The 18,312-nt window shown below is 44.4% G+C and overlaps 2 protein-coding genes across 2 annotated transcripts; both read right to left on the bottom strand.

Annotated features, from left to right (window-relative positions):
• Window positions 1-5,605: 5,605 nt before the first annotated feature.
• On the bottom strand, window positions 5,606-9,593 carry LOC101758874. The gene is made up of 3 exons (XM_004959494.4): window positions 9,143-9,593; window positions 7,947-8,145; window positions 5,606-6,862 (listed from the first exon to the last, which is right to left on the bottom strand). The coding sequence occupies exons 1-3, from the start codon at window positions 9,540-9,542 to the stop codon at window positions 5,923-5,925; spliced, it is 1,539 nt and encodes a 512-aa protein (XP_004959551.1). The 5' UTR covers window positions 9,543-9,593; the 3' UTR covers window positions 5,606-5,922.
• Window positions 9,594-13,643: 4,050 nt separating this feature from the next.
• On the bottom strand, window positions 13,644-17,314 carry LOC101775743. Its single transcript, XM_004957076.3, has 3 exons — window positions 16,895-17,314; window positions 15,682-15,880; window positions 13,644-14,883 (listed from the first exon to the last, which is right to left on the bottom strand). Exons 1-3 carry the CDS (start codon window positions 17,271-17,273, stop codon window positions 14,037-14,039), a joined length of 1,425 nt encoding a protein of 474 aa, XP_004957133.1. The 5' UTR covers window positions 17,274-17,314; the 3' UTR covers window positions 13,644-14,036.
• Between the last annotated feature and the right edge of the window lie 998 nt (window positions 17,315-18,312).

Below are 18,312 nucleotides of genomic sequence, written 5' to 3'. Positions count from 1 at the left end.
CGCCACCTCCCTTAATAAGAGATTGTGTATCTAGAGAACAACAGGGAGGTGCTGCCGAAATTTTATCTCGGACCGGAGTAGACCATGGATACTAAACCCACCTACACTTCCTCGGGCTGTCCAAAAAACGTGGACAATTCGAAACAGATACGATTATAGATATGCAAAGATCTGCATATTTCCAACCGTATCTCTTTCGAACGGGAGACGCCTAACTAGGTTACGTGATATACGAACATTATACGGAAATAGAGGTGTAGCATGCCTCACCTTGCTATCCTGCAAAGTGACGAGTCGAGGACGATCCTTGTAAGCCTCTCCTGCAACAAAAGAAACAAAGCATTGTTTAAGTCAAAATTTCGGCAGCATCTCCCCTGCACGGGGAGGTTTCCAAAACCTGCAACATAAGAAACGGCACGATGGCCGACAACCACAATCACAATAAAGAGTTGGCACGATGGCCAACAACCACAACCACAATCACACATCTCTATTACCAACCACACCTTTCTTCCATTCATGCATTCTCTAATATTCTTCCTCTATTCTCTAATATTCTTCCTCTATTCTTCATCTATTCTCTAATATTTTTCCATTCAAGTAAGAATCAACATTTTCTAATTTCTACACTTCCTCTATTCTTTGCAATGTTATCCTGCATTCTCTAATATTTTCACTAATATTTTCAACTTACCGGAGGGGCGGCCGGGGGACGGTGCGGCGGCCGGAGGACGGTGCGGAGGCCGGACGCCCGGACGAGGACAGCCGCGGGGGGGCCGGCGCGGGAGGCCGGCCGGGGGCGCCGGGGAGGTCGACCGGGGCCGCACGGGAGGCCGGGGCCTTATCCCGGCCCGGGTGGCGTCGGGCCGACGGCGGCGGCGGCGGCCCCGCGGGGCGCCCGGGCGGCGGCCCCGCGGGGCGTCCGGGCGGCGGCGGCGGCGCGGGTCGGCGGCGGCGGCGCGTGGCGCCCGGGCGGCGGCGGCGGGCGCTGGTCGGCGGCTGCGCGGGCGGGCGCGGGGGGCCGGGCGGCGGCCGGCGGCGCGGGCGGGCGCGGGGGTCGGGCGGCGGCGGCGGCGGCGCGGGCGCGGGGGCGGCTGTGGCGCGGGGGCGGCTAAGTGTAAGTGTGGCCGGGGGCGCCCGTGATTGGAATATAGCTAAGGGGCTTTGCCGAGTGCCCGTGATCTAGCACTCGGCATACCCTTTGCCGAGTGCTAGATCCGGGGCACTCGGCAAAGGGGGGTTTTTTCCCCGAATTTCGAGCGGGGCACTGGGACGTGGACCCGGGGTGGGCTTTGCCGAGTGCCCCTGCACATGCAATATAGGTAGGTGTTTGCCGAGTGCTACGTAGGGCACTCGGCAAAGGGGGGTTTTTTCCCGAATTTCGAACTGACACTGGGAAGTGGACCCGGGGTAACTTCGCCGAGTGTCCTGTTTCTGACACTCGGCAAACCATCCCTTTGCCGAGTGCCCTACGTAGCACTCGGCAAACACCTACCTATATTGCATGTGCAACAACACTTTTAGTAATTAAAAGTACGTAAACTTTGTGTAAACCTAGTCCAATTCACTAAACATTGCGTATTCCATTTTTTAAGTAATATTGTACCATTATTTCATGGATTTATAGCTCATATTTAATTTATATCTATTAAATTCATATACGTCCAATTAATGAATAAAAATTACCAAACGGATCTGAAAATTTCCCAAAATTTAACATGAACCTATCTATGTTCTCTATAGCCTATAAAAAATAATTTGGACTCAATGAGAATTACATTTATCGATTCATCTCTAAATCTTACCGGATCCTTTGAACTTCTCTGAAACCTCTCCGGAGATGCTTCGAATTGTGAACATCATATGTCAAAACTTGTGCGAAACCTTATCAATTTTTTACCACGGCCTCTGCATATGAAATCAAAACATCTTGCAAAATCTCATGATTTTCAAACTTCGTTTGTATTTTTGAGAATTAAACAATCATTTGGCCACACGTTCGTAGTCGTGTTTCCTTAGCAAAATGTTCGAAATTTCTTTTCATTTTATGGGTGAGACCTCAATTTAGACTCACTAACATGAATATGATTTTTTCACTCATATTATTCCATTATTCCAACCACCTGCAGTTCAAATTTGACTTAAATCAAAAAATTACTCTAAATGAAATTAATTGATTAAATATAGCAAAAAGGTCAAAAAATAGTCCATCTTCTACCATGCAGTGCCAAATGCCATACATGTGGAGTGTAAAAAGTTTGGAGGGTGGAGGAGGGGGAAAAAAATTATGTTTGCCGAGTGTGTAAAAAAACACTCGGCAAACGCTATAGTTTGCCGAGTGTACACCCTAGCACTCGGCAAACTATAGGGTTTGCCGAGTGTCCCACCAAGACACTCGGCAAAGACTACAGTTTGCCGAGTGTCCCATCATGGCACTCGGCAAACTAGTGCTTTTGCCGAGTGCCCTATATTGACACTCGGCAAACGCTAACGGCCGTCACGGAGGGGCGCCGCTGTCGGCACGGGGAAGTCACGTGGGCGTCAGTTTGCCGAGTGTCAAAGTTTGCCGAGTGCCGCCTGGGTGTTTGCCGAGTGTTTTTTGGAGGGCACTCGGCAAACCGGTTGTTCGCCGAGTGTTTTATTTTTGCCGAGTGTTTTTGGTGTTACACTCGGCAAAACGGTTCTTCGCCGAGTGCCCGAAAAAAAGCACTCGGCGAAGTTATTACACTCCGCGACTTTATGCTTTCCCGTAGTGCGCTTCGAGGACAACACATCTATCCCTTGCAAATGATATACTGTACATTTAATCCCGCGCCACATGGTGGTTTTAAGCACGATACTCTACGGGTATGTTGTGTCAAGGTCGCAGAATTAACAGGAGGTTTACAGTGGCCGCTCAATATGTTCGGTATGGTTGCCCTACGCGACTCATTAGATCACAACCGCAATGTTATCTTCTAACGTGGAAGGGATAACTGTCAAACCCTCACTGATGAGAATCCATATTTAGTACTGACTGGTCCTGTGCGTGGTGTTGTGTTCGGTGATCCTGTGGTCTTGGAGGTTTTGTTGTATGTGAGGGGCACCACTGAGTCTCATGACAAAGAATTAAGCCTGCTAGCTGCTGGTCTCACCAAATTATGTACTCGCCCACAGAATTCGCTTCTGATCGAGGAGCTCGGCCATATTGTTTTCTTTGTGGAAGCTACAATCAGTGTGAAAGTGATTTCTGGCCCACCAGATGGTTTTTATGGCGAGTTTGTTGCTTTTACAGATGTTTTAAAACGTGAAATCTTACTGCATAATTCTGGAGTTGAGGAACTGCATCTTGTTGGTGATGAGATCAGCCTTTCACGGAGTGTGGTTTCTGTTGAAAGCTCTGGAAAGCTGATGGTTTCTGTTAGGGCTTCGGATGGTTCTGTTACCTTCACGGGTACAAAGGAATTCAAACCTCTGGAAAAGGGTACAACCACTAGGGTGCTTCATATTCCCAAGTTGTGCCAATTGGAAATCACTGTGGCCTGGTCCCTTTTCTCTTATTCGAAGACTTAGATAGCTATCTGTGTGCAGTTAGTGCTCCAAGGTATGATGTTGAAGGTGCGATGCTTAGTAGGTGGTGCTGAACCTGTTACTGTCGCCTTTTATTTTGTCGTAGCAATTTGTACTGCTACCTATATGATACTAAAACATGTTTGCTGGGGTTGGAAGCTAGATATGATGTCGTCTATCAAAAAAAAAAAGAGTAAGTGCGGAATATACCACATTGAGAAATAAAGAAACCACAAGAGAACATATAGAGTACGTGAAATATAGGATACTCACATATTTATTGGACCGTAAAAATATATATATATATATATATCAACCTTAATCTTTAGACATACAAGTTACTACTACGTACTAGCGCAGGAAATAATTGGCATGATGTAATATACTTTTTTTTTATAACGGACGATGCACTATACTTTGAGATTGGTTTGGATATATCAAATCCTAGCCTTGAGATATCGAGATTGGTTTCGATATATTGAAGGTGACATAAATTGTGAGATGATATATACGCATGTAGCATTGATTGGTTGTGCTTCAGTGAGGCAACAGATACAAGCAGTCCTCTCCTCCTGCTACTCACAAAGAGAAACAGATAGTAACATTCTCTTGCCCATGGCAGCCATCAAGAGCAGCACGAGGAGGATTGTGTGCTTGACAGCTGCTTCTGCTTTGTTCATGGTTCTTTTGACCTCACCATCCTGCCAAGCTGGGAACTGTAGTAGATATCTCTAGCTACTTTTACTTTACCCCCGTTGTTTCTTATAGACAGTTTAGGATACTTAGTTATAGCCATGTTTGGTTTGTTGCATATGTGCAGGCGGTAGCCGCGTTTGCCCGTCGCCAGTGCCTTGCTTTCAGCCCCACAGTGTTACAAGGGAAGTGCCACATTATTTGTGATGCGTATAACTTCAAGCCCGATGGCGCCTACTGCAACAAAACTGTTACCCCATGGAACTGTAGATCTCCCTACTTTCACTTACTCTTCATTCGTTATTTCTTATAGACAGGTTTAGAGTACGTACGTACTTAGCCATGTTTCATTTGTTGCATGTGCAGGCGGTAGCCGCGTTTGCCCTTGCCCGTCGCCAGTGGCCTGCTTTCAGCCCCAGAGTGTTGACTTCTGTTTACAAGAGAAGTGCCACATTATTTGTGATGTGTATAACTTCAAGCCGGATGGTGCCTACTGCAATAAAACTGTTACTCCATGGAAGTGCTGCTGCCCATACCGACGCCATGAAGCCGTGCAGATCAGTGGATGCATCCATCTGTTTTATGCAAAGCCAAATAAACTATTTGCCACCCCGATCCACACAGCCAGTGGCTCACATGTTAGTGAGAGAGGCAACTGAGACCATGTAAAAATGACGAATCAATTATTTTTCGGTCTCCTTTCCTAATAATTCTTGAGAATTGCATGCAAATCAACAGTGCTGCTCCTGTCATTTTGAGGTACCCATTTCTTTTTGTCTATCACTCCCTTTGTCTATCACTCACTCTGTTCCAAATTGTAGGTTGTTTTAGCTTTTTTAAGTTCATAGATATTATTATGCATTTAGATATAGTGTATGTCCAGGTGCATAATAATATCTATGAACCTAGAAAAATCAAAACGACCTACAATTTGAAATGGAGGGAGTATGTTTTATGCTACATTTACTGTTTGAGATGATTTTGTAACAGAATTTGATGCGTGTAATGTCGTCCTTAATTAGACTTCAGCTACTTTGTCGGTATGAGAGGTAATTTGGTAAACTGAATCATTTGGCTTTTGTTTGTCAAATGTCAATGCCAAGAAAAAGTGTAATATAGTTGTGGTTTCGGTGCCTGATCCGCGCTGACCACTTCTGGACCTCCTCAGGGGAGGGGATTTTCCATATTCCTCTGCATCAAGCACAAGGTGTCGTTTTATCCCCTTGCTATCTTCTTGCTTCGCAGAGAGAGATGGTTTTCTGTGGCTATTCATCACCTACAAGATTCACACAATTTGTAATTTCCTCGCAAGTAAAAACAAATGACTGAAGAAGTATTATCGCACAGGAAAAAAGAACCAAAGTGAGTTTTGCTACGTTTAATCTGTGGCCCTAAAGGCAGCTCCATTATTGCAAAAACAAGCTCTTGCATCCAGGGTTACTTCCCCTTTACAAAGATAGTGGAATTAGAATTCTTTCTACTTCTGCAATCAGTGTTTGCCACACAAAATGGTCCGACTGTACACAAAACACTAGATCGTTTCTAACATAGGCATATCTCCAGTATGGGAGGACAAGTTCCTCTACTCATCCATCCACTACGCAAATACAAATCGATCTCCAAAGTACTAACGTAGGTCCTTCACTGACAGCCTTATGTGGTCATCTTGTTCAACTGCTCTTACCTCTGAACATCTCTGCGGCATTGTTCCAAGAAGGCAGAAGAATAGTTCAAGCCGGCTGCTCCAGGCATAGTAGCTTTTCTCTGCACTCCACACTCCATCGGCCCCTCCTGCCTCTGAACAGATTCCAAGAAGGCAGAAGAATAGCTCAAGCCTGCTGCTCCAGGCATCATAGCTTTCCTCCGCACTTCATAATCCCTCTGCAGACACCTTTGGTGTTCAAAGTAAGAGCAGCCATCTCCTCCCGGCTGAACAGCAATACTTCCCCGCTGATGCCAAGGCTGCTCCTGTGGTGCAAGGAGATTGGGACATGCAATTCTGCTCATTGATGACGAAATGCTGCCTGGAGCACGCCAAGCATTCAGTGATGGCCCTGCGATGCTGAACATTGGTTGTGGATGAAAAAGAGCCCTCACAATGCCATCCAAGCTTAGTGGAGGACCTGGCTGTTGCCTTTGAGCAAATATGTAAGGCTGCGGAGGTATTGGCATGCGAACTGTGTTAGCTGGTGGAGTAAAATGTAGCCAAGGCCTTGCTTGAACAGGTGGAAGCAGATGAAGTAGCCTTGTGTCAGTTTCCAGTTTGCCAGAAGGACGGACATTGCTTCCACCTAGGAATGAGGTTGAAGTAGCGTTGTTTCCACTCGATTTCTTCCACCTCTTCAAGTCTCCTATTTGAAGCTTGAATGTGCAAGAAGGACCTAGAGGGAATGGTTGGTCGCACCTTGCACCATCTCCTCTCTTGTGGTTGTAACCAGGATAGTCAGTTATTTGGAATTTCTCTTTCTCAAATATAATAAGAGAAGAATCAGAGGCTAACTGCTCAAGATCCCATCTGTCATATGGCCCTCCTGTCTTGTGTCTGACATGGATTTCACCATAAGGTATAAGCAGGTAGAGTGCACTGCAGAAAAAGTCCCTCAACAGCCTCTTGTGTGAACTAAATGTCAAGAGTGGATGGTTAATAAGATGATAAGTAAAAATGGTATTAAGAAGGAAACTAGTTAAATTTGGGGGAAATCAATAAGAAACCATCTGTCAACTACTTAATTACCACTGTTGTACAAAAATAATGTTTGTCATCAGTCCAAATCATATTTGCATATGGAAAGCCTTTAACTAACACATTCCAACAGCAATTTTAGTATAGTAAACTTGCAGATAAGTAACTACAAAAGCCGTTTTAAGTGCTGCAAAAAAGGATATACACACAAAAGTACATGAAACTAACAAAATTCTTAGCTTATTTTTGTCGAGGTAAAATGTCGTGTTGACAACAGACAAGATTGGTGCAACACAATCTCGAGGTAAAACATCTAGGGCCTGTTTGGTAAAGCTCCTCTGGAAGTCATCACTAAGGGAAAGCGATTCTATGATTGAAAGTGATTCCCTAGGATAAAATCCATGTGGGAAATGATAGTAGCGGGAAGTGAATCAAGCATATCTTAGTTTATTTTTGAGAAACCACTTCACAGAATTACTATGGGAATGATTCCCTGCAAACCGATGTTTGACAGAGCTCCCCTGAAATCACCATGGAAGCTGCACCAAGCAAGCTTTTATTACATTTTTTAGGTAATCTAATACATTAGTTACTCTTTTTCATGAAATATATTAGTTACTCTTACTCTATGCATAAGGAGTGTACTTATTTTTTTAAAAGAAAAAGGGGGCATATAACGACCTATAGTCAATTTATAGAAACAAGTTTAGTAGAGATCAGCAGTCCTAGAATGTAAGCTGGAAAAAGAAACAAATTCATTAATAATCTGCCCAACGCCATTTGCATGCATCAGCTCATAGGTTTTCTAAACAAAACGGCATAGCCTCATATACAGATGTAATCTTATGAATACTAAGTCACCTTTACATTTTAGAAATTCACTAAGGAATTGTTTATCAAGAATTAAGACAAATAACAATAGAATTAATCTATATGAAGGATAGAAAGACCATTCGCATTCAGGGATTTAATCCAACATTAATAAAATACCAAAATAAACATAATAAGATGGTGCACATACTTGATCATATGAACCTGGTCCTCACGCCCTCTAAAGCCAGCATGAGGAAAATTAAAGACAATCCGATCGAACCGTTTGTTCTTCAGGTCAGTGTGAAATTTCATTATTTTCACGTCAACACCATGCAAAACCGTGGTTTCCAGACTTTTCAGCTTCATTATGTTTGACTCTGCTTCACTGTACTTGCCTAGCAGCACCTCTGGACAAGAGGAATAGGCCGCAAGAAATGCAGGGGAAATATATAAGTACAACTGCTGCTGATCAGTGATCAAAGAATCACACAGACCATACTGCTCTTTTGACCTTAGGCAAGAGGCCAGTTCAATGCAAAAGGAAATAGGAAACAGAGAAGCTATCGAGAGGTCACAATTTTCCTAAAGAAACTGACAAACAGTGGCGTGCATGAAGTTAGATCAGGGCATTTCAGTAGATAGCGAAATATCGAGTTCTTTTGGCTGAAAAATGCGCAATCAGACTCTATTTTACTAGATAACACAAACCGGTCAATCACTAGCACTAAGAGACGATGCATCATGTAAATTGGACGTTAATCCTTACAATCAACTTAAGTAAAATCTCATGAAATAGAGTAGCACAAAGCCTATTTTTCAAGAATCAAGAAATCACTAAGATAAGATTCAAGGGAACCACACAAATCCAATGCATATATCAAATCACTTCCAGCTCTATGCAATGGATATTGCCATAGATATTCCACACCACAATGAGAAGGCACCGATTTCAAAAGAAAAACATTGATCTCAACAGGGCAATATGAGAAATCCTTCTCCAACCAACACAAGTATGCTTCCATTAACGGTATTCATTTCCATAACCAGGCGCAAAATACGAAAGAAAAAGGAACCATTATATCACTAGTATAGTAGTATGTAGTGCTAGTAGCAAGGGGAAATTAACTGCAAATTTGCCAAACGCGGCACCTTTACGCGCCAGATGGCCTGTTAACACATTCCCCAGGAATCGCCGAACTAGCATATGGTTTTGTTGTATGCATGAATCCATCCATCGGTTGCTCCACTTATTCCCGTACCAAAGGCACAAAAGGCGCCCAAAAAAAAACCCATCCCCATTCACCCATCACCAATGCCATGTTATGTACTGGTGCGTAACGGCAAAGACAAGCACCTTTACGCGTCTCGAGAGCAAGCAGAAGCAATCGATCGAAGTTGACGAACCGTAGGTGTCGAGGGACGTGGTGACGATGTTGGTGCCGGAGCGGAACGCGGTGGCCAGCGCCAGCGAGAAGGAGAAGTCCCCGTCCCCAACGAGCAGTATGCTCTGGGTAGAGGAGTAGCACCCCAGCAACTTCTCCCCTTCCTCCTCCTCATCACCCGCATCGCCCCCCTCGTCCTCCGCCTCCGCTGCTGCCGCCGAAACATTCTCCTCCACCTTCCCTTCCACGGCGATCGCCACCGGTACCCCCTCCGATGGCTCCGCCCCCTTCCCCTCTAACTCCAGTTCCCGGACCCCCTCCGCTGGAATCGGCTGATCATCCCCCGCAACCCCCGATGTAGCCTGACCTGCATCGTCCCCCGCGGCGTGCCCGACCGCCGGCGAGGCCACCCCCACCGCCATGCGCGCCTGTGGTCTGGTGTGCCGGGTCCCGGGTTGGTGCACAGTACAAGACTCGAGTCCAAACTCCAACACTCCAACCACAAATTTCTGACATTTAATGCATTCGACACGCGGGACCCACATTGCACTTTTCGGTCTTCCCTCTGACCCAAACGTGAAACACGCTTCTTGATTGTTGACAAACTTGACGTGGTGCCGAGAAATTTGAAATTGTGCCATTTTCACGATATGGGTTTTCGGCACATAGTACATTTTAAATAGCATTAACCAGTAATACTTGTGATATGATTATTTTGTCTACTTCAATTAATTTCCTTTCTTTTCCAATCTCGTATTCACCGAGAAGCAGGAGCGGACTCAGGTAACAGCTAAAGTGGGGGCTGAGCTCTTCTTCACTTCTTCTCACTCTTTCCCCACCTCTTCTCTTCCTCCTCCTCCTTCTCCTCCTCTCACATTTCTCCTCCCCTGACTATCTTGCTCTGATGGAAGCTACAGCCAGCCCCCCTTGGATCCGCCACTACCGGAAAGCAGAATCGCGAGCAACAGTTCGAGCCAACAGTTGCACAAGTAGCATTCTTCCTGCATCTCCATCTCTGTATATGGAAGCCGTAACAGGAAGGACTGCAAATGCAAGTAGTTCTACCATTGCTCCTGTCGAACGACAAAAGCCTAGCCCTAGGCATGCTAGCGCTAAACAGTAGTATTAGCAAAGCGAGATGGTTACTCTGAGTCCCTGACAAGGCAGCCCCACTGCAGAAACAGATTCGGCCGTCAAGGGTTACATCTTTGAAACAGATACTTGTGGCCAGTCTTTGCCACGAACGCAAGCAAAATGGCACTACCTGTGCACGAAACGTTTGGTCACATGCATCTAACATGCATGTCAGATGTGGAGTTTGTAGAGGTCAAGTTCCTCTATTTGATACATCCTTTTACTAGCAGATGGTTTGTAGAGGCAAGCCACTCCAGCTTCTGAACGTGCAGCAAGGATCTAGCTAGGTTGAATGGTTTGTCACACTTCGTACCACCTCCCCTCTTTTGATTGTAGCCAGGATAGTCTTCTTTGTGGAAACCAACTTTCTCAATCAGAACAAGAGAAGACTTGGAGGCTAGGCGCTCAAGATCCCATCTGTCGTATGGGTGCCCTGTCTTGTGGCTGATATGGATTTCACCATGGCGCCGAAGCAGATGGCACGCGTTGCGGAAAAAGCCAGACACCAGTTTCTTGTGCAAACTGTAGGTCACAGTGACAGAGCAGATAGTTAATACGTTAGCTAAGAAATCATCTAAAAACAGTTATGTGAGGAAGAGAAGACCTTAAAAAGACAGACAGTTTTTCAGAAAACAAGATTAGTGATCAACGGTGGCTAGTGATGATATCCATAGTCATTTGCTTGATTGCTTATGTGCGCATAGGTTTCCGAATGAACTCTGAAATTAAGGACATTAAGACAAATCATCAGTAGCCTTCGTTCTTAGCCAAGGATTTAACCAAACATTAACTGCAGAGAAACATAACAAGATGGTGGAGCCACGTATTTGATCACGTACAGCTCGGTTTCGTGTCCATTGAACCCTGCATGAGGAAAGTTGAAGACAATTCGGTCAAACCGTCTGTTCTTCAGGTCGGTGTGAAACTTCATTGTTTTTACATCGACGCCATGCAAAACCGCGGCCCCCAATCTTTTCAGCTCCATTACGTTTAACTCTGCTTTTCTGTACTTGGTCGTCAGAAGCTCTGTAAATGCGGAGAAAATAAATGTATATAACTGACGATATCAAATCTCATATACTGCACTACTCAAGGACCAAAATTAGAACAAAGCAAATAAATGAAACCCTACAAATGTCAGCCAAACTTTATGATGTTTTGAACGGTCCACATTTGTGCCAATGTTGAAGTTTTATCAGCTTTATTTCTCTTCGCTTATGAATTGCAAATTTGTATGCTTTTGACTTGCTTCCACCACCTAAATAACCTTCCTAACTTACAAATCAATTGTCAAGTTGTATGACCCGTAATGCTTCAACCACTCAGTATGCTCTCAGCAGAGGAGTAATGCTTCAACCACTTCACCCGTTTCTCCATCCTACTACTAATTTCTAGCAACCTCCCTCCGGTGGCACCTCGCACCCAGCTGCTCCAGCCCGTGTGCAATCTACCCAATCTCGAGAGGCTGAGAGTGACGCTTCAGTTCTCAAGCGAGATAAGAAGGGTCGCGGGCTGCTGGCACCACGCCACCACCACAACACTAAGGGGGTGTGATTGGTAGGCGGGATGGTGGCGTCCGGAGGACCATCCAGTATCATCTCGTGCACTTGAACGTGATTGGTTGCTCTCTCCATATCATATGGCTGCACCCTCTCGTTCACTCCACCCCTCCCATCCCGCATCCTTCCGTCCGCCAAAAACGACCTTCCCTCACGAGCCGGGATGGCACGGTACAGGTGAGCGCGCAGGATCCATGTAACATACACCCAAAACTCTTATCCATACATGCAACCAAACACGATTCCGTCTCATACTGGACCAACAACAAGACAACCAAACACAGCTCGGTGCACGATTTCAGCCTGCCTCCCGTAAGCTTGGACCGGTCCTCCATACCGGCTCCCCATGCCTGGAGCAACCAATCACACCCTAAAACACAGTACATTCGCAAAAGAAAAATTAAAACACAGTTAGACACGTGTCGCTAAAAGCCTGAAACTAAACAATAACCAATAAACTTTCAGCTGATAAAAAGTTATGATAAACCCTTAGTCGTTTAGTCGGTGATTTCTGCTTTTGTTGATTGTTCGTTCATCAGTAGTTCCTTTTCACATTAGATGTTATAGGCAGCCGAACAGTCACTTGATATTTTTCACTGTACGAATCGGACCGTTAATTGGCTTAGGCTTTGCGCGGAAAATCTACCCACATACGTATAAATACACGCGTGCAATTCTACCATTATTATAAGTAAATCTGAGAGATTGAACTGATAAATCTTAAAATTGAAAAAGTTATCATAAACGTCAACGGTTACAACGTTCATCACTGGAAAAATAATCTCAGGAATTATAGAAAAATACGAGTTGAGAACTCCAAATCCAAATGGACAGATTGCACTAAAAAGATCTCTCCAATTGAAACGCGTTCAGTTTCCAGCAACATCAAAATTTCTAGCGACCTAAAATCCTCGACAGCAAACCATCTCCTTTCTTGTCTGCTACACGTGCTCTCCCTTCCTCTCAAAACACACCGGACCTATTCGCTTCAGCTTATAAGTCGGCTAAAAAGCTGAAACGGCTGATTTATTGTGAGAGGAAAATACTGTTTGGTGGCTGATAAGCCGGCTGAATAAGCTGAAGCGAACAGACCCACCACCGCACTGCCGCCAGATTTCTTGCACCCGTCCAATCCCCCTTTGCAGAATGTTCCCTGCCCCACCGTCCCTCCATCATTCTCACATGCTCCCATTGTGCAGTTCGCTTTTAAGGGGGCGTTTGGTTCCTCTGACTTATTTTTAGCACGTGTCACATCGAATGTTAAGATACTAATTAGGAGTATTAAACGTAGACTATTTACAAAACCCATTACATAAGTGTAGGCTAAACGGCGAGACGAATCTATTAAGCCTAATTAATCCATCATTAGCAAATGTTTACTATAGCAACACATTGTCAAATCATGGACTAATTAGGCTAAAAAAGTAAAAATGGTGATGGAAATTACTAACCAATCAGGTATTATTTTTAGTAAAATGGTTTTGTTTGCGACTTTTGGTTCTACCTGAATACTGAATTTTGGGCCAAAAAAAATTCAGGATCCCTCGTGACTGGTCCTCTTTATTTTCGGGCATCCGAACGCAGCTGAAGTGGAATTTTCTGCGTTGTGAGACGAACCCCATGAGCACCTCAACCGGTCATCCACAAGACCATCACAAGCCGACAGTTGTACTGCTCCCACCAAAATCAATAGGAGTTGTGAACTCTCATGATGAAGCAGAATAGCTAGTGCGTACGAGCAGCATTCTCCCAGTTCATGTACGCAGTGCTTCACATCAAAATGCACAGTTGATGGCAATTTAAGTAACGAACGAATGACTGCACAAGTACTGCAGGAAGAAAGCCATTGCAAGTAGAGACCGTTGCCCCATAGAACAAGTGAACGACAGAGGTTTGGTTTCAGGTTTACCATGCATGTAAGGACTCCCTAAAGTGACACTGCTATATTTAATCTACGTCGATCCAGGCAGTTCCATAGCAAAAACAGGCTAGGCTGTCCAGGGTTACATCTTCACGCAGACAATGGTATCAGCGTTCCTTTCGCTGCTTTGCCGCTGTGGTCAGTGTTTGCCACACAAAATGGCCCTACCTATACACAAAACACTTTGTGGTCATATCTAACATAGCATATCTGGGGAGGTCAAGTTCCTGTACTCGAACATCCTCTTCGCAGATACACATAGATCCCCAAAATCACAATGACGATCCTTCAATGAAGGTCCTTCACTGACAACTGTTTGCTATCATCCTGCGCAGCCACTCCTGCCTCCGAACAGACTCCCTGTGGCGATGTTCCAGGAAGGCAGAATAGGTCAAGTTGGTTGATCCAGGCATCACTTGCCTCAACATCTCAAACTCCCTCCGCAGACTCCCTTTGTACTCCCAGGCAAAGCAGCAGTCAGTTGTTCTTACTAGCGGTTTGGCAATGATTCTCTGCCCCTGAGGAGTGAGGAGAGTGGTGCTCGTGATTCTGCCCATCGGTGGAGGAATGCCGGCTGTAGTGCCCAAAGCATTCAGTCGCCCTGGCATGCTGAGCACTGGACAGACAGGGGCCAGTGGATGAAAACAAGGAGCTCTCGGTATGCTACTGAAGTTTAGTGCAAAACCTGATGGTTGCCTTTGAACATCAACATGAGGCAGCAGGGTCATTGGCATGTTCTCTGTGTTAGCTGGTGGAGGAAAATCTAGCCCAGGCAATGCCTCAACAGGTGGAGGTGGATGAGATGGCCTTGTGCTGCCTCCAATGGATGAGACCAATCCAGCCCTTCTCCGATTCTGTTTCTTCCGCTTCTTCAAATCACCAATTCTGAACCTGAATGTGAAACAGGTACCTAGTGGGAAAGATTTGTCACACATTGGACCATCTCCTTTCTTTTGGTTATAGCCAGGATATTGTGCTTTTTGGAAACCAACTTTCTCAACCAAAATAAGAGAAAACTTAGCGGCGATTTGCTCAAGATCCCATTTGTCATACGATGCTCCAGACTTGTGACTAACATGGATTTCGCCACAAGGCCGAAGCAGGTGGCGTGCATTGCAGAAATACCCCCTCACAAGTTTCTTGTGCAAGCTAAAAGGTCAAAGCAGATGGTTAACAAGAATTTAACTAAGAAACACAAGGCTGCAACATGATGACCCACTAAACATTGAATAGGTTCCTGTATTTTCTAGAAGCAACTGTCATAACAAAAACAACCTTCTCGTCAGACCTGTCCATCTTATTTCATATAATCATATGTATAATGTATAGAAATTTTTAATGACAAATTCAGGAACAATTTTGTTATAGTATACATAAATAAGGAAGTAACAAAAGCTACCATTACTGCAAAGAAGATACATACACAAAAGTCAATGCAACCAACAAATTTAGTTTTCATCTTAGTCTTCTTGCAATAGAGGTTGGCACATATGACCTTTCTTGGCTGCATCTTAAGATTTAAAGCAAAAATATTCTTGCTTATGGATCATGGATTAATAAAACACATACAACTTATTCTTGATGTAGCATATGTAAGATGTTTGATATTCTCATCATAAGCATAAAGACTTGAAGTTCATTTAAAAAATAAGTTTCATAGCAGTGACAGATGGTGGCTAAGATGGCGACTGAAAATAGAACAATTTTATTGAGATTCCATCCAATGTCAGTTTTTCCATAGGTGCACTAAACAAAAGAATAAGCCTCCACCTCTTCATACCACAATATAGTCATAGGAATACTAAAATAAAAATTTATGAACCACAAGGGATTCACAAAACAAAATTATGATACAACTAATCCACACAAAGAACAACAATGAGTTTACGGACCAGGATTTAAAAAAGGGTAAAGTGCATAAATAAAATAACAAGATAGCACACATACTTGATCATATGCGCCTCATATTCTTTTCCTTTGAAGCCAGCATGAGGAAAATTATAGACAATACAATCAAACCTTCTGTTTTTCAGGTCAGTGTGAAACTTCATTTTTTGCACATCAATGCCATGCAAAACAGTGGCCCCCAATCTCTTCAGATTCATTATATTAGACTCCGCTCTGGAGTACATCTTCTTCAAAGCCTCTGTAGAAGAAGATTGCCAAATGCAAAGGAAAATAGATTAGTATAACTAACAATGATATCAAAATCGCACAGACTATACCCTTGAGCGATAAGTAAGTCAGCTCAATGCTACACCTGTCTGTGCCAAAATCAAACCAAATAAGGAAACTCGGATTTCCTGAGAAAATGGAAAAAGGTGGTGCTTACATCGAGGAAAATGGATAATTTTATTAGGTAGCCTGATGTAGTGTGGGACCCGCATGCGTGTGTGTTCTTTCTTGGCACAATGTTATTTCTCTTTTGCTGGATTATTTTCTTTATTTTTCTTTCCAATAGGTCCTAAAGCAATTGCTTTACCAACCTTGATGCAAAGATGCTGTTGATACATTGTGCTGAAGGTGCAATAACATGTGCAACAGGCAGGTTGCTTCAAACAGTTGATCAGGTGTCTACAAGCTGAAGATAACCGCACATTGTAGTCAAGCCATTAATCAAACTATGTGAAAGGCAGCCAAAATGATAAGATAGCACGTGTGTTTGCTCTACAGAGGTGTGTTGCTGCAGTACATCTCTAGTAGTACGAAACAATACAAGACATGAATACGACTTCTTTCTTTACAGATAACTTCAGTAGAATCTTGCCAGATAACAAGTAATCTATTCCAAAGATCAATAACACACTGCAACAGGATTGAAGAGCGTCCCACAAATTGAATGCTTATATCAAATTGCATCTAGCTCCTCCAGAATCATGTTGCAATTGTAATAGCACCTCCATCAGCACAATTTAAAGGCACCCATCATAAGGTAGCCCCGATCTCAACGGAGCAAAACGCATCAAATCCATCGTCACAAAACACCAGATTCGGATCGCCGAATCAGCATATGGTATTTTTTTCCATGTAGTATTTCTGTATGCAATCAATGCACGAAGAGCCAAGAAATGGCACCACCAAACTAAAGCTAACGCGCACTAGGAACGGCGGCGCCTTTACGAGACACAGGAGAAAGCGGAAGCGATGGAAGGAGGCAAACCGTCGGTGTCGAGCGACGTGGCGACGAGGTTGGCGCCGGAGCCGAAGGCGGTGGCCAGCGCCAGCGAGAAGGAGAAGTTGCCCTCGCCGACGAGCAGTATGCTCTGCGTAGAGGAGTAACACCCCAGCCACTTCTCCCCCTCCTCATCATCATCCTCACTCCCCTCCTCCGCATCCGCCGCCTCCTCCTTGTCTTCCTCGTCCTCTTCCTCCTCCGCATCGTTCCCTTCGACGGCGATTGCCGGCGGCGCCCCCTCCACTAGCACTGCCTTCCCCTTCGCCTCTACCCCCATTCCCGGAACCCCTTCCGCTGGCGCCGCCTCGCCCCCGTCCCCCGCCGCAGCGTTCCCTACCGCCGGCGAGGCCACCCCCACCGCCATGCGCGCTTGTGCTAGTGATTACTAGAGTCGACTCGTTGCCCCGGTGGATTCAAACACGGGTACACGTAGCGAAATGCGACGAAAAAGGTTCACATGGCTGAGGAGGCAGGCTATTGGATTTCGCTCTGACACACGCCACCCCTGGGCCAGCGGGCCCTGGGGCTCTTGGCTTCTCGAGGAAGGATCATACTATGAATGAAACAAACTTGTAGTACAAATTGTGCCCCTCAAATCAACGATAAGATGAGGATAAAATCGACTCGTATTTGATTCCGAAATTATCGATGAATTCAGTGAGATACGCAATAGTCGCCAGATGAGAATTTCGTTGCCATTTTGCAATTGTTATGAAAAAAAAGTCACAGAACGACGATTTACGTCTCAAAAGGTGTTCTGCAGAGTCGACGAACATTCTTTCAACTCAAATTCTTGTGATGGTATTTTTCCAACTCTGGCTCCTTTGCTAGGAATATTTAACTTTTTATATCACCTTACGGATGGCACACTAATCTCCTGTCACTAACCAGCCGGCCTAATTGAGTCACTGAATGGCATTTAGCCTGTCATTCACTCCGTACACTCCATAGTGATGGCAAAAAACTAATTATTACCCTTAACTGATTGTACTCAGCTAATGAACTCAAACATAAGCCGTTGGGTGTTTGATACGAGGTGCTAAACTTCAGCAGGATCACATTGGATGTTCAGATGCTAATTAGGAGTCCTAAATATGAGCTAATTACAAAACTAATTTTAAAATAAGGGGGTGTTTGTATACAAGGTACTAAACTTTAGGAGGGTCACATCGGATATTCGGACGCTAATTAGGAGGACTAAACATGAGCTAATTATGAAACTAACTGCAAAACTCCTATACTAATTCACGAGATGAATCTATTAAGCCTAATTAATCCATCATTAGCAAATGGTTACTGTAGCACCACATTGTTACATCATGGACTAATTAGGCTTAATAGATTCGTCTCACGAATTAGACTCCATCTGTGCAATTAGTTTTGTAATTAGATTATATTTAATA

Source organism: Setaria italica, chromosome II (genome assembly GCF_000263155.2).
Source record: "Setaria italica strain Yugu1 chromosome II, Setaria_italica_v2.0, whole genome shotgun sequence".
Lineage (NCBI taxonomy): Eukaryota > Viridiplantae > Streptophyta > Magnoliopsida > Poales > Poaceae > Setaria > Setaria italica.
This window is presented reverse-complemented; position numbering and strand designations above follow the sequence as displayed.